Here is a 24,456-nt window from a genome sequence, read left to right as displayed (position 1 = left end):
CTGCTGAAGGTTCAGGCGGCGTTTGACGACAACAACAAGTAAGTCTTATATTTCCATAAAGCAGCTAATATTGACATTTAACACACGTGTTTGTGAACCGGTGCTTGTTTACACATCCCGCTGAGAGAGTAACATGAGCATTTATTTGATGTCCGTGTCCACTCAGTGAAAATTGTACTACGTTTTGCTCTCCATCTAACAAAACAAAAATATGCCTCTTGATAATAACCTGCACTTGAACATCTAAATCCATATTTTCCAAATCTTAAAATGCAGTCAGAAAAAGAGGAAGCACCTAAAACAGGTTGTTACATGTATTGACATGCAGTTTATTTGGTGTTTGACAGTTTAAAAATCAGGTGGCACAGTCATTGACACGAACATGAAAAGACAGGTAAATCCTTAACCTGCATGAGGATCTCATTTTTATTTTTTGTAATTTTTTTTTTACATGTTCAGTCATAGTAAACAAAGTTCTTTGCATTTAAATGTGCAGCACATGACAAGTTGTTTGGCTGCTAAGATGTTAAAATAGTCTTCTCAAAAGCAATGATGTGTTTTTATAATGTCATATTTCTTTCCTGTGCTTGTGCCATAATTAACAAACAGACACAGAACTTAAATAGGCTTAAACAGAAATTGCCATAATGTAAAATCACACCATGCATATTTAATTATAAGGCTGAATGGAAACAGTCTAGATCGCACATTTTTTTTTTTTAAGGTCTACACCACTTAGAAATCATTCTAAGCATCATATTAAGTGTCATGTTTATATATATATTAAACAAAAATAAGTCGAGAAACACGCTGAATGAAATGACCGACATCCTCCACATGGCAGCCATCAACTTTACTTAACAGTAATTAGTTCAAACAGTGAAAATCAATCGTCTTTTGATGCCAGATGGGTCGAAGTAGAGGTTTCTAAATCCCTTAATTAGTTAATAAAAGGCGGTGTCGTTAATATTAATTTGGGTGATATTTGTCCCGTCTTTTGTGATGCAGCCACTAGGCGGTGCCAGAATCCGATTTTTCCAAGTTGGTTGCAAATTTTTCCCAATTAAAACGTATCAATCAATACAGAAATTCATGCTGATTATTAAACGAAGCCTTTAACTTGATGTTTTCTTGCACAAAATATTTAGGTATACATATTCAGTTCAGTGAAATAAAGCGGTTTTCTTAATCAACAGGTAGCCCAGCCCATCACATTTTTGTCTTTCTCGACTCTTGTAACCACAAAGTCAGCTGCATCGAAGTTTCTTGAAGCATCCGTGTTCTCCTGCGGTCTGTCTGTCTGTGGCTTCTGGCAGCGGCAGACCAAGAAAAGACGTAAAAACGACTCATGGAAAAAAAAAAAATCATTTCTAGCATATTTATCTTTCTGGTGGTGGGGGCTGCAGGAAGCAAGAGGGCTCATGGGAAATGGAAGCCAAAACACACTGATGTATTAATATTTCAGTATCACACACATTGCATTTAATATTGCTTTTGCAGGAGAGACATCATTATGCAGTGTGTCTTTGTATTGTACACAGGGTTTTAATGCAGATGTTACATGTCTGAAAAGTTTACACTGTTGAAGTCAGGTCACTTTTGATCATTCCCTTGTGAGAGAGAGAGAGAGAGAGAGAGAGAGAGAGGCTGATCCCTGAACTGCTCTAATAGAAACATCACCCTTGAGCTCTGCTGAGAGAGTTTGGCCATGATTGTTTTCACATGGAGTCACATTAACCTCCACGATCCTTCCTCATGGCTGCTGGTAAACAGGGTTAGGCTGATATTATTGGATCTGTATCGGTGAAACCCTTCGTCCACGCCGCCAAACTCTCTCTGCACACGGCTCGGCTGCTCTCAGCTGCTCAGCAGGACGATGATGTAAATGAGGAGCAGGCAGATGAGGATGAGGGTGAAGTTGACGAAGAGCTCCTGCAGGTTCCTCTTGGCCTGTGGATTGACCTCGATCTGAGACGCTCGGCGGATGGCCGACTTGGTCATGTGCTGAACACGCTCCATGGAGACGGCGGTTAGATCTTGATCGGCTGGATCAGGAGTTAAGAGAGTTCAGTCGAGCCGCTCGGGCTGGTAGGACGAAGAAGAGCTGGACTGAGCTTCTCTTCTAGTGGCAAAATGAGAGGGGGGGAAATATAATACTCGTAAGACATATTTCACAGTTCAGCTCATCCTCACTTTAACTTCACACTTTAAAAAGCCCACCAGCACCCTCCTCCTGCGGGTGCCGTCTCCCGGCTGAGATATATGCGACCTTTCTGTATCGCAGTACACGGTGTGATGATAAGAGAGACGCTCGGAGGCGCCAGCTGAGGTCTGATGATGTGTTAAGATAGACTCCAGCAGAAGTGGCAGCAACACACATGTCATGAGCACAACGGGGGTAGCTGTCGCTGAAGAGGATGATTGCAGAGAGAAAATGGACGTGATGCAACGTTTTGATCAATGTGGCGCTAACTTTGAAGTTTCTTATCTAACTTTAGCTTTCATTTGTGGAAACATTTTTCAATTGACGAAATCTTTTATAGTCTCACTTTTTTTTTTAATAATTTGCTTTTTCTCTCATAATTGCCTGGTGAGCTGATGAAGCAGATGAAGAAGTGTGTGTGTGAGTGTGTTTGCAGGATATGATAAAAGCTTCACGGTGCAGCTGCAGGCTCTCCACACTTGGTTAAATCCCTTTTGTCATCTGATCTGGGACTTTTCCTGCGATCAAAGTCACTTTGACAAGGTTGCCGTGCTTCTGCATTAGTGCAAACAGTGAAAATCTTACCACTTGTACATCAGCTCTGCCAAGTTATTTTCTATTTTTAACAAGATTAAAAGTCATGCGAGCGACCGATGATACAAAAGAGTCAAACACAAACAGCCTTGGATTCCTGGAGCTTTGTTACAGGAGATGTCGGTGTTTAGGTGGTAATCCGGGAGTTAGATGTCCTGTGTACGAAGTTAGAAGTTTGTCCTGACGATGGCGTTCAAGAAAGGTGTCTGTTTTGTCTGATTATGATGTTTAAACCACACTTTATAACCCAATGACATTTTTCAAGCCTTGTTTGTTGTCATAATGGAAGATAACAGCAGTCATGTCAGCCGTTTGATGCCTTCTACGCATCTCTCAACACATCTATTTTTAACGTTTCACTTTTGTTTCTCCCACCCTTAATCTGCCTCCTAGTCAGCCATCATCACTTGACATGTTAACACCTTTACACACACACACACACACACACACGTACCGATGGGATAAGTCGTTTACTCTGCAGGAGCCCCAGTCTGCTTCAAGACACCTCAAACGTCTGACTGAGGTGGAGTGTCAAGTGGCTCTGACAGCAGGGGGTCTCAGGGGTTTGATTTCTGAGCCCTCAAAACTTTCACGGCTTCTCTTCACCTACAGTAAAATATGATGTCGTTTGAAATAGGCTCACCTCGAATTACCCGCATTTACAGATGTAGTGTGGTGTGAATCAGGACTGTAAAGCAGAAAGTGATGTTATAAAGGTTTCTGGGAAGACGATTCTTAAATCCATCTGTCTGGAAGTTCATAAAAATGTGACTCTTATACTGACCTATGTTTAATTTTCTTGCATTTTAAATCTTTGCATTAAACAGGAGGGGCACCTGACTGCAGACAGGACGGCAGACCTCAACCATGAAGGTCATGTGATCTCCAGTGCAGATGTTGTTCCTTATCATGGTTTCCATGACATCACTGACACGAGCAGCAGGTGGGTCGTTTGGTTGCAAGTTGCCAAAAAGTATCTTTAAACGTTTAAAATTATTTCTTAAAAATATGTCTTAATATTAAGAGACAGTTTTGAGTTGTTTTTGTTTTACAATGCTGTGAATCTTCTCCACTCATCTGTGTAAGATGAAGAAAAATCTCTGCCCAGTGTCAAATGATGGACCGAAAGCAATAAATATCCATAACTGCTGGCATTTTGTGAGGCCCATGACCAGCTCTGTTCCCCCGAATCATTCATACATCAGCCGTCCATTTCATCTTATCTTTCTCCTTCCTTCCTTTTTAATGTCAACACTCTTGTCCAGCTATTAGTTTGACCTCTGAGGTTCAATTACCATCAGTGTGTGTGTGTGTGTGTGTGTGTGTGTGTGTGTGTGTGTGTGTGTGTGTGTGTGTGTGTGTGTGTGTGTGTGTGTGTGTGTGTGTGTGTGTGTGTGTGTGTGTGTGTGGGCCTCTTCAGTCAGTGACTGACAGCATGTAAGCGACTGCTGCTCCACATCATCCTCCGCTCTTCTGTACACATCATTATGCGCTGACTGACAGTCACGTCATGCTCAAAAACAGGCAGTCCTTCTTTTCTGGAGTGTGCAAGTAATCCTTATTTCACAGCAGAAATATGAGTGCAAAAATGAAATGTTGACAGTAAACATGCCAAGGTTTTCCCCCGCCTGGTGACAATTATAAATCTGCGACACAAGTCCTGACAACTTTAACTTCTGCAATCGAGTGGCTTCTTCTACAAACAGTTTCTTTGTCAACACATGCTTCTCTTCTCTAGACCGCTCAGAAGCTCTCAGACACAGCTGTTGTTCTGCCAGAGACAAACAATGACTGCTAAATCTGAGTTGAGATCTTCATATAAAGTAAGAGCAAAGGGATGAGTGGCAGCAACTGAGTCAGTTCAAATTTAACTTCCTTGTTAGCGCAGTAGCTGTTAACATGAATCACTTTATTAAGGTTAAAACTAAGGTACATGCTCTATAAACTCTCCGAGATCACACCCTGGGTGAAGGACAGCATAAACCACTGTGTAGGATTTAAACACTTATTAAATCTGAAGGATTACAAGCTTATTTCTCTGTTTTTAGTATCCCTACATATTGTATTTTAGATGATAATCACCGTTAAAGTACAAATTAGTGAATTGCTCTGTTGAGAGGACCGTGTCGTCCTTTTAATAAACAATCAGCTGTTGTTAGTTGTTGTTGCCAAAGGCTTCAGTGTGACGCACAGAGGTGTGTGACTTGTTGAAGTGTGATTAGAAATCAAACAAAGTTCCATCTGTAAAGTAAAGACTGAAATAGTTCCTAACCAAGTGATTTTAAAGTGTCCCTGTTGTTAGAATTAAATCCTAATCAATAGTTTTCTTTCAATAAACAAATTATCTGCAGTAACTCTGACAAGTCCTCTTAGGAAATGATTGACAGCTATGAAGTAGTAAAATGTAAGTTAGGCAGAAACATGGGCTTGTTGACGCTGACCTGTTGTTCTAATTGGGGCACGGTCAATGCCACACAGCCTTTGATAACAGCTGTTGAGAGCCAGCGCTTCACACCGAAAATAAATGTCTTTGAATTTGTTATTATTCATTTACAACTACCGAAAAGCAGATACAAAAAATAAAAAAAATACGCTATATTCTTTATACGATTTGGCACAGAAACTGTATGACAGTTGTAAAACTGATCTCTAAGTTACTAATCTGTCTAAATATGTCTGTTTATCAATAAATATCGGTTTATAGCATCTTTGTCGGGTTCGGAAACGCCATATTAACGTTGTAAAATTAAATAATGCAGTAAAACCGTTGACTGCTTCGAAAGGATTCTTCACTCAGAGCACCGGCGAGTTCACACACCATTAAATTTGAGCAACAGTTGCATGCTTTGTTTTTCATGTATTACTACGTCCATCTCTACTGCGCCTCCACAGGACTCTTTTGTCAGGATGGAAAAGCATCTAATGATCATCACAGGATGCAAAAACTCTGACCTTTTGCTGCAAAATGATATTCTACTAACACCAGTTTAGATTCCTATTTCACCAATTATACAAGTAGTTCTATGACGCAAAGCGGTATCACGTGTTATATCTTAGAGGAAAGACACCAATTGGACCAGACGACTGTAATCTTAAACTATGAAATCAGAGTTTAGATCAGACTGATTTGACTCAGTGCTCTGAAATTAAATCATGTGCTTCAAAATGTAAGGAGTCCGGATGAGTGTTTATCCCTCTGGGAGGTTTATTCCCCTCCATCCTCCTCCTCCTCCTCCTCCTCTGTTCAGAGTCTGTTTATTACTATATGGGAACAATGACTTTTTTATAAGAAGCTGTGATTCATGCAGTGCTCCTCAGTATCTTAACATAAAACAGATCCTGCTTGTACCCTCGGAGTAAATGAAGTCTCACTGTGGCTGCGTAACTTTCTGCAATCACGCTGAGTGCCCATCCAACTTCCAAACTAAAAGTAACAGACTTGTGTTAATAAGAAAGCTGCTTCACAGTCATTGAATACAAGAAATGATACTTATCTAATTTATTACAGTAAATGTCTTCAGTTATTATCTCTCCATCAGCTTTTATACTCTGAAATCAAATTAAATCAAAGAGCAGCTCGGTCTGCAGAGGATGCTGGTTCTTACCTTTCAGACGAGGACAGAGCTGGTTGGAGTTTGAGAGAGAAATGTCAGATATGCAGCGCTCTCCAAGGCTGGAAACACGATGTGAGAGAGACGGAGTGAGCGAGAGGGAGGCAGGACATCCCAGCAGAGACTGTAGGAGAGTGAGGATACCACGTTTTTATCAGGTCTGGTGGATTATTTATGTCCATTAATGAGCACAGTTCTGGTTTTCTCTTTAGGAATTTGGGTTTGAGTCCTAAAACCTGATAGTGTTGATTTGTGAAAGTGGTAAACACAAGTAATAAAAGGTCTAAATGCACTTTGATTAACGCACTCAGGTGACAAGGTGTCAGCGTGACAAGTTGAAGAACATTTTTGAAGCCTGTTAATATCACATTTACAAATAATACTTTATATTTTTTATATGTCTGGTCCAACAAAGTTTATTCTTGGCTTTTAGATGGTTAGTCTATAAAAAAGATCTCATATCATTGTCCATTTAAGACCTCTCAGAGACAGGACAGACATTTTTCAGACAGCAGAGATTACATCCAATCATCATGAGAACAATCTAAAAGGATAGATTGGGTGGATATCCGGTCTAATTAAGAAACAGACAGCCATGGCAATAATAAGCATCCTGCTCTAGCAGATAAAATGTTTTCTTAAAATATGGATGATCTGCTAAATGAGGGATGCATTGAGTTGTTGTTGTTGTTGTTATAAAGCAGGTTTGTATGTGATACACAAGTACCACTAAAGTGTCAAAAAGCTCAGTTCACTTAGATGCTCATTGTAATGAATGGATCATATTCACCTTTTGTTTAATACCTTCATGACAGGTGAGCTGGGGAGGCCTCACATTACAGAGATGCCTTACAATTTGGCCTACGATCAAATATCATGACTCTTATTGTCTTCAGTGGCCTGGCAGTGCCTGTGAACAGCTGATGGCGTCTCTAAATATACAGTTTGGCCATGACCACACCGGTAAACAGCCTGAGAATTGATCCTGTGGGATCCTGATATTGTTGAAGCGGCAATGACAAAACAATTTCCCAAATGGCCTTTTTTGTATACATTTTGTTGGACACCCTAGTAATATCAAAGAAGGAATTGCATCACAATAACATTTCTGACACCAAATATTGCCAGCTAATATCATTTAGAATATAGATTAATTCATATTTTAATCTCTGTGTGTGTACCTGTGTGTGTGGATGCGTGAGAAGACCTGGACAGCATCCTCCAGTTTGGTGAAATCAAAAGAGACAAAGGGTTCAGAAGAAAGTCCGGAAAAAGTAAAAATAACCCCTCTGTCAGGGCCCAGAAATGATTGCATCTGCCTTATATGGAGAATCTGCATGTAAACAGGCTGTCAGTCACATACCGGGAAGTCTGCTTTGTTGTTATTGAACTCTCTGCTCTACTGTGGATACACTCTTCAAACAATCCCAGTACACGGGGAAGCAGATACTTATATCACAGTCTTTCATGACAACTGTATTTTTCCGACGATAGGATGAAACTTTGATCTTCCCGTTGGGAGACAGCTCCACTGTTTCAAGAACATTTGTGTCGTGGAAATTAAAATAATGAAGGAGGAGAATAAAATATACATACAACTCTAAAAAGGATGTTCTGTTTACAGTCTGTCAGAAAGTCAGTCCTAGAAGTGTTTGGTTTGTCCTGTTGAACCTGCAGGAGTTTCTGGAGGCTCCTTTGATGCGTCCTGCTGTCATAGAGGAGATTAATTTCATCTCCCGATGTCTGAACCATCAAGAAAATCTGTCTGCCAGCCACAAATGACGACTTTCATTGATGATGAGCTCAAAAAGACAGTCTGGTAAATGTTAACTTGTAAAAAAAAAGATCATTAGAGTGAGAAAGAAATGGACTTATTACAGAAAGTCAGTCAACTAGTTTACAAATGAAGTTCCTCCAAGCGTTCAACCAAGCAGAGGTTTTTGAGGGAAATGACAACCCATGTTGTTAATTTTGAATGTTTTGTAATGGTAGTAGTCTAAAATAATGTTAAAGATTTTTATTAGTTGTATGGGAAAGCAGACAGCAGTGCAGATGGCCTTTTTAAATGCTCAGTATGTTTGCAGTCTTAAAGTTGCTACAGATTGCTAACTTTTAGGTCAGGGAGTAAAAAGGGTTTAACAGATTTAACTTTGGCTCCTGCAAAGCTCAAGGTGGTCTTTTTAAATGAAGCACTGATGTAATTTTATGTCTCCATGAAAGATCTTCATAAAACCAATTGTAAGAATGTGAAATGAAAACGCCAAGTTTGTATTGATTCATTCAAGACTGCGACTCATAGTTGGACAGCTTTTTAATTTTTACCCTTTTAATAATTCTGGCAGGTCAGAACTGTCAAATGATGCATGATACAGCAACGGGCTCCCCGGGTTGGATTTGACTGCAGAGATGACAGCGTAGGTCTAAAGGTTAGTGTGACTGATCGTTAAATTGATGCCAGGAAAAAGTGAAAGTTGGTAACAGCACTGAGTTGCACTTGAGCAAGACCTTCAGAAAACACGTTGGCAATATAACTACTCCTGTCCTGTTATGTTAAGTGTTTCTCAAGTAGTTATTATAAATAAGATGTAATATTAGTGCCTGAGTATGTCTGATGGACATTTTTATGATGCTTGTTTTCTTCCTCATCTTCATGAACACGCAGCCTTTATTTCCCGATGAACAATAATTATAAAAACGGTTCTGCCAAGAAAACAGTTTTCTCTTTTCTTTTTTCTTTTCTGTCCCCGGGGTGGTTCGGCTCCGCATCCTTACATGGTGAAATACCGGACGGCTCTGACCTAAGACGAGAAAGAGAGGAAGATGCAGAGGGAGGGAAGCGACTGGACTGATATAGAAAAACCACAGCAGGCCAGAGAAAACAGATAATGCTGCTGCGTTGTGTCTTTTAGTGGTTAAAGAGGTGAGTACAGAAAGTAAAAGTAGCATTGGCCACATCCGGTGAAACTTGAAACGGATATTTGCACACTGCAGAGGAAAAGTCTTTATTACTGAGGGACCACGTGACCTCTCCTCATGTAGCACTTTAAAGCCGACATTTGCTGAATAGATTCATGTCAAGGATGAACCTTTTGTACTTGGGATTCACCACAAGATGTCACACAGAATATATGTTGTAATCTTAAAAAAAAATGGTCAGGAAATAATGCTACCAAGTAGCTTTAACGACCCCGAGAGGTCTCGGCACCACCCACAGAAAGATCTTCATATTTTCAGCCCACTCTTGGATCAAAGCGTTTGGTTTGCAGGAAGCAGATGCCTCCGAGGAGACACTAGTTGAGCTTTTACAGTGCTTGAAATCTTTCTTGTTACTGTGCGTTTGTGTGTACAAGATGCATTCGCTGTTCCCTCTGAGTGCTCGGTCTGCACACCCTCAGATATTCAGAGTACGCGTCTATAAAATGCTATAAAATCCCTAAATGTTGCTGAAGTTCTGAAGAGAAACAACAGATTGTTTTACCTTTCGTTGTGCACAGTAGAAAATATGCATGAAGAAAGATAGGTGTGCCGCCAGCCAAGCACAAGACAAATATAGTCAAGCATATTGAGTCACCACAGGATGTAAAACACAGTCGTTCATATTTTGAGTAAAAGTGAAAAAGGAAAATAATAATCGACAGAATCCATTTAAAATGTTTTGCTCTTTTCTTATTCAATTGAATACGGAACTCTTCATTTTCTGATGTTTTTCTTTCTCATTCTGTTAATATTGTTGATCGCTTTTAAGATAGATAGATAGATAGATAGATAGATAGATAGATAGATAGATAGATAGATAGATAGATAGATAGATAGATAGATAGATAGATAGATAGATAGATAGATAGATAGATAGATAGATAGATAGATAGATAGATAGATAGATAGATAGATAGATGAGAAAGAGAGGTTTTTTTAGGATAAAGATGGGTAGAGGGAGGGTTTACCCCATCAGCTGTGTTTACTCTGGAAGACTTACTGCTGCTGTTGGCAGCTTTACGTACATTCTCTCTCCTTCTCCCTCTTTCTTTCGCTCCCTCTCTGTTCTCCAGATATAGCCAGCTATGTGGCGAAGCCTACAACTAGCTTTCCCCCAGAGGCCTCAGTCTAAGAACAGGGTTTATTTGATAATGGGCTTTTGAAGCTCAGCACCAACCCGACACACAACAGTTCTCCTCTGAAACTCGCTCTAATGACATTAAAGTCTGTCTCAGTAGAATTTCACAAAGATTAGATGTAAAAATAATAATAATGATAATAATTTAGGAACTCCGGTGGGTTAAAGGTGCCTGGGGGGTAATGTTGGCCAGGTTTTTATTGAACATTTACAGTCAATGTAGATAATCAATACAACTCAGTCAACCCTGAGAGCCTAAAAGGAAAACCAAGCAGAGGTTTTAGCTCTGTTCAAATGAATCATTAATCCATCACTGAGCCGGGTTACAAAAAAGAACATCATCTCATATTTAAGACAGAGATGTCTGCATCAGTATGCACGCTAACGCACTGAACCCTATGTGATTACAAGAACACTGCTTCTTTTTCTTTCTCTATCTGTTTGTACTCCTGAGTCAGTCAACAACATGCATGTCTCCTTTACTTGTACTAACCTACATTCTAGCTCTGACTTTTATCCTGCAATTCTGAATTAAAACTTGCAGACTTCATGTTTTACAGTCGAATTCATTCAAATGTGTTTTAATAGGAAACTCCAGGTTTTTTCCAGTTAAATCCTTAATAGAACCTTTTCAGAGTGCAGCCTGGTTGGAGAAATCTTACTGTACATCCTGGAGACATCCAGACTTAATCTCCTAAATTTGCATCCAGCCTGCTGAGGCATCCTTAAGCAAAACATTGAATCCTTCCCAGCTGTGCGGCTGCTGCTGTGCTCTGCTTACAAGGCGATAAGGAGTTTCCTGCTCATGGATCAAAAGTCCCACAGAAAAACAAAGGAGGGCTCCCCGGTTACTGAGCACCAACCTAGCTGCGGGTGCTGCCAGTATAAAATTAATCTCACGCTCCCACTTTACTAAAATAAACACTTCAAATCCAGAGCAGCCATCATCTGTCATTCTGATCTACTATCAAAAATGCAAGACCAAATCTGAAGTATCCACCTGTCACCTCTCCTGAAATAACCCGTTAAACCAGCACACCTCATCTACCCAACAAAAATAAATCAAACACACCCAACCTTCTAAAATGGAAACGCCACAAATGCAGCAGTCACAATAGTTGGCATCCTGCAGTCATTTCAAATCCAGCGCAGCTGATGTTGAACTGAAAGGGACTCATATGGCCTTTAACCAAGTCTATTGATGTACCACAATAGCCTGAAGTAACCACAGCAGGCTGCTGTTGTAACACTAATCCAGCGCACCCAATCCGGGCGTCTTCAATAAAACCACAACAAAACTGAAAGATGCCAAATCTCCTGAAATAAAACCACACAAATCCACAGCACCTGACGAATGTCGTTCTTTGTCACATCTCCAACGTAATCGCTCAAATCCAGCGCCTCCGAAGGACGGCGTTCCCCAGAGATACCCGGCAACAATCATTCAAATTCAGAAGGCCCCGGGACACTCAGGCCTCTAAAAATAACACAAAGCCAGTGCACTGGATTTTTGGAAACACTTGTCATTCCTCTGTAAATAGAAATCAACCAAGGCTGACCACCTGATATTTACTCCTATCAGAGCTGCAGCTGCTACACGTGTCAATTTTAGTTTTGTAGGAAATACTGACTTTAGGATTCTGATGCAGAGAAGGACAACAACGCCGTGAGCGGCAAACTATGTCCGGCAGTGGATAAACAAAATGAACAGAATGATGTCCCTGTTTTCTTAGATTACAGCTAAAATCTTGGAAGGATGGCTTTCTTGTTGTAAACCAATTATAGTGATGCATTGCAGGCACTGACACGCAGCATACATTCATGGGAGCTGTGGTTTCTTCATATGCTAATACACTAGCCAATGTTACTCTTTATTAAAATCACATTGGACGTATTCTGATAGCGAGTCCTGCAGTGGATGCTCCCTAAAGGATACAGAGAGAAAACCCCAGCAACACGATTTGTCGTAGAAAGAGACCCCCAATGGGAGCTGCTCCGGAGCTGACATCAGCACCGTTGTTAACGTTTCTGTTACTACTCTTTGCAGCCTATAAATATCTGTTCACTCTATTTTGTCGTTCTTTTTCCTCCGTCTTCCTCCTCTTCTCTCAGCCTTTAATTCATCTGCGTTTCCAACATTTTGACAACAACACCAGTTTCACAAGGCAAGTTTATTTCGACAGCACCATTCAGATACAAGGCAATTAAAAAAAAAAAAAAAAAAAAAAGGTAAGAAGATATAGTGCCTGCTCCTCGTTTTCTCTATTGGACCAATGATAAGAGTCAATCTGAGTAAACCGTGTCAGTGATCAGTAATTTTGCTCCTGCTGTGAAGTCCTGAGAGGGATTACAGGAGGATACTGCAGATAGTGCCGGCTACCAAATGCATAACTAAATGTTGTTATCACTGGCCATCATTAGAGCACAGCGGGCATTCTTTCCATCGATACGATATTGTGTCATCACATTGAGTCTATAAACAGATGCTGTCTTCACAAAGGCAGCTTCAGGAGAACAACAGGCTCCTGTTGGAGCATGGACTCATGTTGATTTAGCTCTGCAGGACAATTTAGGCAATCATGTGGACGGACTCTTTAATCTTTGCCAATGTTTCCCAGCACTGTAGCACCTCACACTCCAGATGTGATGGAGGTTTAAAAACTGCTGTGATCCTGAGGCTGCTTTGATATTTGCAATGTGATTTTATTATCAGGAGATGCATTTTATAACCACTGCCAAAAATAATCTCGCATCAAACCCACGCTGCAAAAAGGAAAGTTTAAATGTGTTTTTTTTCTTGATGTGATTTTTGATCAGTTTGAACAACAAAAACAAAACATGATTTTTGTTTTGTTTTGCAGGGTTTTTTGGACTGTCTTTGCCCCCAGATTGACAGAAAAGCTTCATGCAATTCAAGACAGCATCATCACAAAGACATGTCAACACCGGTTGAGCACTTAGAAGGTCAGTGATCAATAAACATCTGCAGGTTTTCATTGCAGTAAATATTACAGGTCCTCAAACCTCCCATGCAACCAAAAAGGTTGTTTTTTAATTTGAAGAACACGATGGAGGCTTGTTACGTGATCTCGGATGAGTTGAGACAGTATCAGGTGAAAGGACATGTCCTTTGCAGAACAGAACATCCAGGACTTCAGGATCTGCCTGCAGTCGAAACGCTCTCGAGCTGAAGGACAGTCCCCGCTCATCACAGCTGATCCGAGAGTGACAACCATTTGGTTTGACGCAGTCCTGGTGAAATTTCTAATTGGCTGCAGTTGTTTCGAGCATTCTGATGCGATGATGAAGTCATCTGAAGGGTTCTGATTGGCTGTTAAGGTCAACACAGAGGGTTGTGATTGGATGCTGGGATATCTAAAGGGTTCGTGTGGTGTCTTCATCCGATGCACGGACAAGTTGGACCGGAGCAGTGGAAAAATAGCTGCTCTATTTATAAAGGCCCATTTAACAGAAGAGGGTCATCTGTGTCCCTCGCTGGAACACAGTCAACTCGTCCTCCTGCTGCCATGAACTTCCTCCATCACACGATCACATCCAGACCCAAAACGACCTGTTTCTCCTTTTTACCTGTCATCATGTGAAGAAGAGATAAATCACGTTTTACATTGTCAGTCTGTAGCTTCATATAACTACATTATTTCTATTTCTAGATCATCTACCATTGAATGAACAATATTCATCCTGACAATCATTCATTGTGTGGCCCTGATTTTAAGGTAATATATTTAAATTCATTCATATTCTCCCATTTTTCTATGAATATTCAGCCATTATAGAAGCACAATGCAATCACCAGAGATTGTCTTTATGAATTCTGAATTCTGAATTATCTATCTCACAAAATATGACTTTGTAATGCTTTTGCGTGATACTGCTGATTGAAAACAATAACTAAACAGGTAAACATTTTAATCTTGATAATAATTAGTAACCAAAACCACCTTTAATATTAGATAGGATCCTCATAACCAAGACTGTTTTGTATTTTTAAATACAAGATGCTAAATCATAATAATATAAATAAAAGTCTTTATTGCATGAAAGTGGGTCTTGTAGTTACTGACAGTTACTGATATTTAGATTGAAACAAAAATTATTTCATTTTTATTAAGAACATTAAGCACAAAAATAAACATAAATACAGCACTGTAGAAATTCTAGTGTGATCAGAGCTCGCTGGAGCAGCTTTTTAAACTCCATGCACATGTGATATAATAGTGCCACCCTGTGGACAACTGCAGGTACTGTCAGAGTATCAAACCAAGTTTTTGTTGTTTGTGTTGACACACTACTGCAGCAGATGCATATTCTGCAAATTTCCTGACAAATAATAACAAAATAATCCAAAACATATTTTAGAAATGTCCAAGAATTCAGTAATGAACATTTTGTTTGCAAATACGAAACACCCTCAACAAGCGTACAAATACGAAATGTTTCTATTAGCATATTTCTAATGCATCATCTTTTAGAAACAAACACAGGGAACAAAAATACCTCTGAACTTTTCAATAATCTTTCCATGTTAATATGCTGAAGATTTCCTCACAAATGACCTGAATGATCCTCCCTCCACAACAGCAGGTCGTGCTACCAGTCCATTTAAACGCCAGTGGTCTGCCGCTGTGTTATTTTTTTGGGTGAATCATAGGGCATTTTTAAAACATGTTATGTTTTGTTGTTTTGACAGGAAATTGTCTCCATAGTGACATGTATGTAAACTCATATCCACAGGACATGAAGGAACTAGTTCAATGTATTAGAAATGAAACCTAAGGGCAATAATGCTGTTGTGGGATGTGAAAACCACGAGAGAAGAGAGTTTCCAGTGCTCAGTTTCTATTCTTTTTATCAAACTGTTTATATTGAGTAATTCATGATTACAGATGAGTTTTTAATTCAACAGGTAACATCTAGATGTCAGGTCATCTTTAGTTGAAGTCTTAAATTACATTTTGTTAAAATAGAAGTGTGAAATGACGAGATGATTCTTCACTGGCAGGAAATTCACGATAAAATGTGTTAATCTTGACTCACAGTCTGTGGTTCACAGTTTTTTTGTTGTTGATTCAGCTTCTGTGTCAGAATGTGCTCAAACAGTTTGAGATGCAGCGAAAACAATTGCTCCATTATTGTTCGTGACTGCTCATGACCATCTTGGGAACGAGGAGTCAGCACTGGTTCACCTACAATCTTACACTACTCGGTATCTGCTGGGAGGTAAAAGGTGGTGTTCCTCAGAGATGAGATGGTTCATCTTTTACATATCACAGTTTTGAGCTTATCTCTGCAGGTGTTTGATTATTCAAAAATGGTATTCTGCAGATGGATGCTGTTGTCGAGCTAAATTGTTCTTCTGTAACTGAAGTTGCACAGAGGAAGCGGGGAGACCATCTCTGTCTCATTCTTCCTCAATTTTCCCTGTTTCACTTCTCTAATAAGAAGTATGAGCATTTCAAGTAACCTAATCAAACTTTGCCAGAATCTCAATCAGCCAATTGCAGCCTGCTGCACCCCTTCGTGGCCCGTGTTGTATTTTGTGTACAAATCCGACCCTTAATCCTCGCCTGGTAGTTTCAATTTTTGCACCCAAATTCCTCAGGGGATTTTTGTTTTTTTTGTATTTCTCAGCCGGCCGACGGAGGAGTGCGCGCCGAGCTCTGCTGAGCGGCTCTCCTACAGATGAGACGGGTCCTCTTCTCCTGTCACAGCGTGCCTCAGCACCTCTCCGGGTGTCGTCACCGCCGGCAACACTCCCGTCACCACTGTGCTGTCCTGGACTTTCTCCTTGGCTCATCTCAAACCCTGGAATTGGTTCAAATCCACCTCATCTTCAGCGATCACCCCGGTCAGGTTTGTATGCTGCAGCCTTCTTCCATATCCACCACTCAGTAGTGTCCAGGTCGCCCACTCCAGGTGAGACACAAAGGGGTGTAGCACAAAAGTTTGGGCCTCAAACATAAGCAGTGTCTGTTGCACCCCCCCCTTTTTTTTTTTTAATAGTGGTTATTGTCTCTATGATCTGTTCAAATCAGTAATAAGCTCCTCTCAGTCAAAACTTCCACAAATGATTGTTTGTAATAGCTTTGAGTTGCCACATTGTGTGACACCCTCAGTGACACCGTCAGGATGATGAAGGACATGCTGCTCTTCACACTTTGGATGTTTGTTTCCTGATGTTCAGCTTTACAGGATCATTTTAATAGATTTTGTGTCTTACGGCATCATAACTCTGATGCAGATGAATTTATAATACTAATTCATTTATTACACAATGCAAATGTGCTCTAATAGATTCCTGCCTGATTGCTTTTAATCTAGTTGCTGATATTAGTTTATACCGTTCTTAAACTGTGTTAGTTAAGCTCATGTTTCTTTTTAAAAAAAAAATGTGTTGGCATGACTATCACAGCTCACATTTATCTTTTCCTGTAGCAGCCGTCACTCAGCTCCATTAGCTGCTTTAGAGACGAATGCTCCTGCCAGGTGGACCAAACCATTTTGAGGCTTTTGTAAGGGGGGAGAGGAGCCTTAGAGAACCTTCACCATTGTTTTCTTGTATATTATCAGCCTCTCAACTGACTTATCAAGCGAATTCTATTTCATTTATTAGACTTGAAATAAAAACTTGCAAACAAAAACAAACTTTTCATTCAAAGCTTTTCAAAGGCCCCCCTCTGCTGAGGCTCTGGGTAGTCAGTCAGCCCCCCCCCCCCACTAAGAAGCCTCTGCCACCACCTAATAATGGGCAAATAATCTCACATCCCTCACGTTTCTCTCTTGTTCTTGAGCTTGTCAATAACATTTTGTATCTGTTCCCTCAAAATTAACATCTTTAAATCACATGATGGAGTTGTTTTTTTCAATCATTTTATCTCATTTCATTTCATTTTCTTTCTGCATTGACATTTTGTGGCTTTACAAGCCTTTTTTAAAAAGGTTTCTGAGCTGTAAATGGTGCCCTATTTTTAATTGTACAGAAAACAACAAGGAAACAAATCCAGTCGCATTTCGCAACAAGTAAAGTCAGTTTATAATGTCAGTCTTTAGGATGATCCAGAAGTTATTCAGTGCAAGAGGAAGTGGTCTCAAACTGGTGACAATTTATGCTTCGAGGTCTAAAATATTGTAAATACTGTTTGTATTTGAATGCCCTTTAAATTGGAAATTGTATTTATTGTATTTATAACCAGTTATTGAAGCAACACAATTAGACATCTATTTTTAAATATGACATTTACTTTGCTCGCTCTGTTCTCGATAAATAAAAATAAATAGGGCCTCTTGGATCACTTCCTTTCAAAACCATAAGCATTCACACATCAGAGCATGAACACACACACGCACGCACGCGCGCACGCACACCGGAAAGTCACTGAACTTACTGTTCTGACAGGAAATAACCTTCACAATGGAATGTGGTTGTTCTTCTTTTCAGACTATGATGAGGACCATGATGAAGATGGCTTCTGTCTCCGCCATCACCCTGGTTCTGCTCTGCTGCTCCTTCATTACCTCCACAGGTACTGTACAATTTAATGATTCTTCGCTGTCAGAAATAGGAAAACATATTTGGGGGATTTTAAGTAAAGTGTAACTCACCAGAATCAAATACGCTCGTTCCAAACATTTATTTTCAAGTCTCTTAAAAGATAAAGTTATGTTTAAACTGTCAATTGGCAGCTGAATAATTCTTTATTTGAACTCTCTATCATGCTTTTAACCACAGATGTTTGCACTGTCGTTTTGTTACACATGTATGAAGCCTGCGATAGTGTTTTATATTTATCCATGTTTTTCATTAGGAAAATGATTTTGAAACAGAAAAGCATGTCAAAAATGTAGAAAGCTACCATTTATTTTTGGCTTTGATGCCTAGTATACAATACGGAAGGAGGTGAGCTAGAAATTGCAGAAAGGCTTTCCTTTAAATTTGACAATTTCTATTGACAAAAATTGTTTTTGAATAACGACAGTGTGAAATTGATGGATCACATCTTTTTCAACGTGTAGTTTACTGTACTTGTCTCGTCTACATGTCTTCCCCATTTATATCTGCCACTGCTTTACTGAGTTTGTGATTTTTGCGAACATTTAGTGTGGCTGAAACATGCTGCTGATGTGGTAACTTTGGTGTAAAGTGAGGAGAAACCGGAACCAATACAAAAGCTCTTCAGCATCAGTGAGAATATAAGATTTCAACCATCAAAAATGACAAATTATTACAAGAATATTCCATATGTTAATGTCACACAGATGCAGCAAATAAGAACTTGAAAGAACAAAAGACGCCACTTTGGAGACCGTTTGATTGTAGTTGATACAAAAGATTGATAGAAAATGTAATCCATCAATCCATTATCTACACCCGCTTAAAAAGTATATTTTAATATTTTTCATTTCAGTCTTTAAATCAAATGTTTGTCATTTAAAATTAAAAGCTGCTGATGACCTCATCAAATTATTTGTTTTCGAAATAATATTACTGTAAAAAGATTTTTTTTTTTTTACAAGTGATTAAATATAAACAGCATGAAGCAGTTTAGGTGTTGCAGAAGAACAGTGATTCTTAAATGTCATCGTTGATGTTGAGGCTGTTTTGTGGAGGAGTGAAGATGAGGGATATATAGATATAGATATAACATATAGAGATAAGTCTTCTCACATTCTCCTGTTACTTCCTGGCATTATGGTCTGTTCTGTGGTTACTGAGGGCTATAAATATCACTGCTGGAACATATAATGACAAAATATTGAAATATTTTGTCATTATTTAATAGAAACGGACTTAAACAGACCAAGAAGCGCTGCAGCAGCCCATCATACCAAGATAAAAAAGACATTCAAGTCATAGTTACATAAAAACAATATTTGATATATTGAGTACTATAATCATTGTAGGTGATAATGGGCTTAAACATCTAAATGTGAGCAGTTTATAATCTTAAAGGGGATACAGCTGCTTCTACTTTTGCGTGTCATAAGCTGCATAATTTCCTATCTTGACATTTTCTTTGTGAAGATTCAAACTTGTGAAATGCAGTATGTGACCCCCTCACAGGATGTGTGTGTGTGTGTGTGTGTGTGTGTGTGTGTGTGTGTGTGTGTGTGTGTGTGTGTGTGTGCGTGTGTTTTCGGTTAGGCCTTCTTTACAGCACTCCTTTGCTGAACATTGCAAAACTGCAACCTGCTCGTTTCATTATCATATAAAGCATGGAAGAAGTATTTAGTCTTTTATAAAGCGTATCTCTGCGTGAGAGTCGTAACAAAAAAGCGTTTCTTCCTTCCCTGCAGAGGTGTTTTCAGACTCTCTCATGGCCCTACAATGAACTTACAATCTCAGTATTTGCAGTTGCAATACACTATGTGTAGTAGATACCTTATAAATTTGACAAAGGTCTCAAAGAGAAAGAGAACATATACGGTGCTTAAAGGAACATATTAATACTGTTTACCGATGTTTCAGGATGGTTTGCAAACCAGTCCACATTTCTATGGATATGTTTAATCAAGGTTAAATATTTCACCACAGACATAGTTTTCTTTTTTCTTTTTAGAGGTATTAGAGCAATTGCCCACTGAAATGAAGACTTCAACCCGCCATGTCTCATGACTTCAATGTGTGTCAGAAAGAAGGCTTAGTTTTGTTTAACAGTGGAAAATATGAACGTGTCATGAGACGATGAATCATGTTAACTATTCATTTCCCGTCGATTCACTTCACAAGAAATGAAAAATTCAGCAAAGTTATTCAGCAACCGCAAATCAATTAGTAGGAGGATTGTTTTTTATTGTGCATGAAGCTGAAGGTTTAGCCGTGCACGATGTTTGTCAGTGGGCTGTGGTCAGACACAACTTCAACCGTCCTCAGTGCACTCGGTGAAGAAGTGGAATCATCTGTGCAGGAAAACTGCACCGAGTTTCACTTCATAGACCTTCAACAGTTGCAGGTTTAATGCACACACTGTGTCAAAGGTGCACACACAGATTAGCAGATTAAAAGAAAATTCAGCCAAAAAAAATGAAAATAAACCTAAGCAGGCAGTAATCAGCATCTGATCTACATAAAGGGACTGGAATAGAACTGCAAACTTTATTCTGATTGACGTGAAAAGTCAGCTGATGATCAATGATTTGTCGAACTGTAAGGGAACATCTAGCAGAGATTTATATGTAGATTCTAACAAAGAAAAGGTCACTCGGAGAAACTGGGTCATGCAGGAAGTTGGATGACGTGTACATACACTGCAGTAACTCGAGCTGTGCTTAGCACATAGTTTAGGGAAGAAAAAGTTCTCATGTTCAGCAGTTTCTTATTGTGTTTGAGGATATGTGTGCAATTCGTAACATGACTCCCTCAGTGACTCTTTCCCTTTCCGTCTGATCCAAAGATGCTTGTGGCCACTACGTCGCAACAGGCGGAAACTTTGCTGTGCCTCTGAACCACCAGCTGATAGACACAGACACCTTGAAATGGAAGTTCAACGATGAAGTAATAGTTATGCGGAAAAACAATAAGATTCCCTTTGGAAACTTGCCTATTAACCCAAATGGATCCCTGTGGCTGATGAATGTGCAGCTAAACCAAACAGGAAAGTACACCCCTGAGGTTTACACAACAGATGGAATATCAGAAAAGGGTTTGATTGGCACGCTTGTATGTGTACAAGGTAAGTAACAAGAGATTGTAAGTACATCTCTTCTGGTGCTTTGTCATGATGTCTTGCTGTGCATCCTTCTTTACGCCTTACCTGATCAGAAATACAGCTGTGTACGGAGTAATTCAGAGAAAACTATAACAACACTGTGATGATCTAATGAAATCTTCTCTCCTCAGACCGTGTGCAGAAGCCCACAATGACGATGAAGTGTTTGAAAACACAAGTCACATTTACCTGCAGTGTTCAGGTGAGATCAAATGTTTGATATGTTTTATTTACAAAGCAGCGTAGAGTTTTTTCCTCGTTACTGAACAATAATGATGTATTTGAAGAATCTATATCTAAAATCAGAGTATAGGTTGATTGTCTTCCTCTACTCACTGATGGTGTGGTTCACATTTTTTGAGCAATACATTATTTGATGAACCTGACACTGCAAAAATGCAAAATCATTGGCTGGATATTACAATTATTATTATTATTATTTTTTTTTTATTTTTTTTATTGTATTTGAAGGTCTACATCTTCTCACGATAACACTCTAATCAATCATTTTATTTCCCAGCAGACAGGCCAGGATGACACACTCGAATGGCTTCAGGATGGTCAAATAATGAAAAACTTCAACGGGCAGAGTCTGTCAAAAGACAGCAAAGAAGTTGAACGCGTCTCTTTCACTTGCAAAGTTTCCAACAAAGTCAGTTCTGAAAATAGTGACGCTGTAACACAAAACTGCTTTAAGTCTGGTGAGTATTATGGGCTGGTTACCTCAGTCACATGTGGTCCAGCCAAATACTTTTACCTCACATGTGATTGGAAGTATAAATACATGGGTTTGAAAGGGTTTCGATAAGAGTTGCTCAATATTAAACGGGTTGTTTATTGGAACCAATTAATCAAAACTCTGAGGAGACATATTGAGACATATTGATTACACTTCCCAAAAGTTCTTGACCCTGAAATGGCCATTTTAATAAATCAATATCTTAATATATTACGTTTCTTTTCCTTGTGTTTCCTTCGAAAGGTTTTGAGTTCCCTCAAACACTCTTTGGAATTAGCATCTGGGTATTCGTGGGCAGCGGTGGAGGTACGTGTGGTCTTATCTTTAATTAGATTGAATAAACTACAAACATCTTGTTGACATATTTCCTCACATCATTTTATTTGTATGATGCTGAAATTCTGATTTCAGCTTGAATTACACAACAATGCATTATGTAACTGTTTTACACGTCAAACACAGTTTGTTATTATTGTTCTTCCTCATCAGCTGTCGTTCTGATGCTGATTATCATCGTCATTGTTTGCTGCGTCCACGCCAGACGGAAAAAGCGCATGCAACTGAAGGGTAAATCATTTCTGTGTGCATGGAAACTTACAGGAGTGAGTGAAGATAAATGTGATTCTCCTCATCTGTGCTTATTTTATTTGACAGATGAGGACGAGCTTCGTTTGGAGTGGACCAATCCCCAACAGGAACAACAGCATCGGCGTCATCAGCATCATCATCATCAACATAATCATCCTCCTGATAATCATCCTCATCACCATCGTCCCCAGCAGAAGCAGCAGCAGCAGCAGCAGCCTGCCGGCCACACCGGCCCTCGACAAACTCGCACCAAATGGCATCCCAAACCTCCCGAAGCCCCGACCGGCCACCCGAAGGCCACCCCCCGACAGGTAGGAGATTAAAGGCCCAGATTATGAGGTCTGACAGGACAAGAAACACCAGCTGGTAAATTGCTGCAGTGTGTTTTATTTAAAAAGTCAATGTTTCACTTCCCTTCAGGTCCCCAAACCAATCGATGATGAGCAGCCTCCTCCTCTTCCTCAGCCCAGGACCAAAACTCCCCGAACACAGAGAAACTGACACCGTGAGAGTTTTAGAAGATGTCCGCAGTCGTCATAGTTTTTTCCTTTTTTATTTAATATCTTTGTTTCTGTTCAACTGAAAATGAACAATTCACCTAAATTTAGCCAACAGCGAACATGTTCCTCTTTATCTTAGTGTAATCCTTAAAATCACTTTGTACAAACTTCAAAAAGGTTTTTATAATCCTTAATTCAAAGTAAAATATGTTCAAAACTGAACTCGAACTATAAATCTTTACAAGCTCTCAGTTTTCTGATGTTACATGAAAACATGATGATCAAACTTGAACTGGCTTAATGTGTAAAACATTACAGTGAACACGGTGTGCTTTATTCCTTCTGTTCCTCTTTAATTATCCTCTCTTCTGAACGATAACGCCAACTATGACATTTCTAATAATAATCAAACTTTAAAGTATTCATTTCAAACTTTCCTCCACAGTGCTATATTTGCACTTTGTAGTATTTCAATTTCTTTATGCTTAAGTGAATTATATGTCAAATAACATAAATATAACACATGTATATATATAAATTTTACTTTTTGTTCTTTTCTTTTTTTTTTTACTTGAATGAGTTGGAAACGAGTGACAGTGGCACAAATACAACAGGGCAAATGTCAGACCACTCCTTCAAACCTTTTTTTTAATCATTATCTTGTCTTGTGTGACGCTTTTTTTTTTTTTTTTTTTTTATCAAACTACTGTCCAGCACAGATGTTGGAATGACATATCCCATAATGTCTTTTATAGTTGCACTTACATTGTTCCAGAAAGGCTTCACTGTAACTGGAAAAAACAACAACACAGTTTTGAGGTCAGCAAAGAGTCTTTAATGTGATATTTTTTTTTTTTCACAGTAGAAATTTGGACTTTCATTGTAGAGAAAAGCACGATGTATTAATGATGGCTGAGCTGCGTGAAGTTTCCCAGTAAGTAACCTGGACCTCCCCTAAGGGGAATACAGCCATCATTCATACAGCTTTCCTTGTCATTGACAAGTCCTCAGATTTATAGCTTCTGTCCAGACCGGCTGCAAAGAAGAATGTCATTTGTAATGTTTTCATTGTGAGAGCAGCCTTTTAAATGTGCATTTTTTACAAAAACTTTGTCATGTATATTTGTAAGCAGTTATTAAAAGGTAAATTATGATGTGACTTTCCAAGTAATATGCAAGTTGGTTTCAAACTGTGTCATCTTTCCCTCTGCAGCTTTCTGTGGGTTTTTTTTCGAGGCTCCATGCGCGACACAAAACAGCCAGATGGTGTGCTTATGTCACTCACATATCCTGTGTTTTTGAAAATGTGTTTGTGGTTTTTGAGTGTGACTACATGCTGAGCTACTTCTGCATGATGATTATCTTCTGTCGACGCAGCAG

The 24,456-nt window shown here is 39.3% G+C and overlaps 2 protein-coding genes across 2 annotated transcripts; one reads left to right on the top strand and one right to left on the bottom strand.

Moving 5' to 3' along the window:
- The first annotated feature begins 4 nt into the window (after positions 1 to 4).
- Positions 5 to 24,254, top strand: LOC138628697 (T-cell surface antigen CD2-like). Its single transcript, XM_069711883.1, has 14 exons — positions 5 to 38; positions 3,625 to 3,740; positions 9,212 to 9,328; positions 13,384 to 13,486; positions 14,194 to 14,259; positions 16,175 to 16,396; positions 17,982 to 18,066; positions 20,935 to 21,213; positions 21,381 to 21,451; positions 21,770 to 21,950; positions 22,232 to 22,294; positions 22,478 to 22,555; positions 22,643 to 22,887; positions 22,997 to 24,254. The coding sequence occupies exons 6-14, from the start codon at positions 16,226 to 16,228 to the stop codon at positions 23,075 to 23,077; spliced, it is 1,254 nt and encodes a 417-aa protein (XP_069567984.1). The 5' UTR covers positions 5 to 38; positions 3,625 to 3,740; positions 9,212 to 9,328; positions 13,384 to 13,486; positions 14,194 to 14,259; positions 16,175 to 16,225; the 3' UTR covers positions 23,078 to 24,254.
- LOC138628698 (cardiac phospholamban) lies at positions 1,291 to 6,677 on the bottom strand. The gene is made up of 2 exons (XM_069711884.1): positions 6,403 to 6,677; positions 1,291 to 2,122 (listed from the first exon to the last, which is right to left on the bottom strand). Exon 2 carries the CDS (start codon positions 2,017 to 2,019, stop codon positions 1,858 to 1,860), a length of 162 nt encoding a protein of 53 aa, XP_069567985.1. The 5' UTR covers positions 2,020 to 2,122; positions 6,403 to 6,677; the 3' UTR covers positions 1,291 to 1,857.
- Positions 24,255 to 24,456: the final 202 nt, after the last annotated feature.

The sequence above is a fragment of the Brachyistius frenatus genome, unplaced genomic scaffold, assembly GCF_029030835.1.
Source record: "Brachyistius frenatus isolate BFR_SWC_R1_liver_20210118 unplaced genomic scaffold, ASM2903083v1 Contig_103, whole genome shotgun sequence".
Taxonomy (NCBI): Eukaryota; Metazoa; Chordata; class Actinopteri; family Embiotocidae; genus Brachyistius; species Brachyistius frenatus.
Note: the sequence above shows the minus strand (reverse complement) of the source record. Positions and strands in the feature narration are given on the sequence as shown.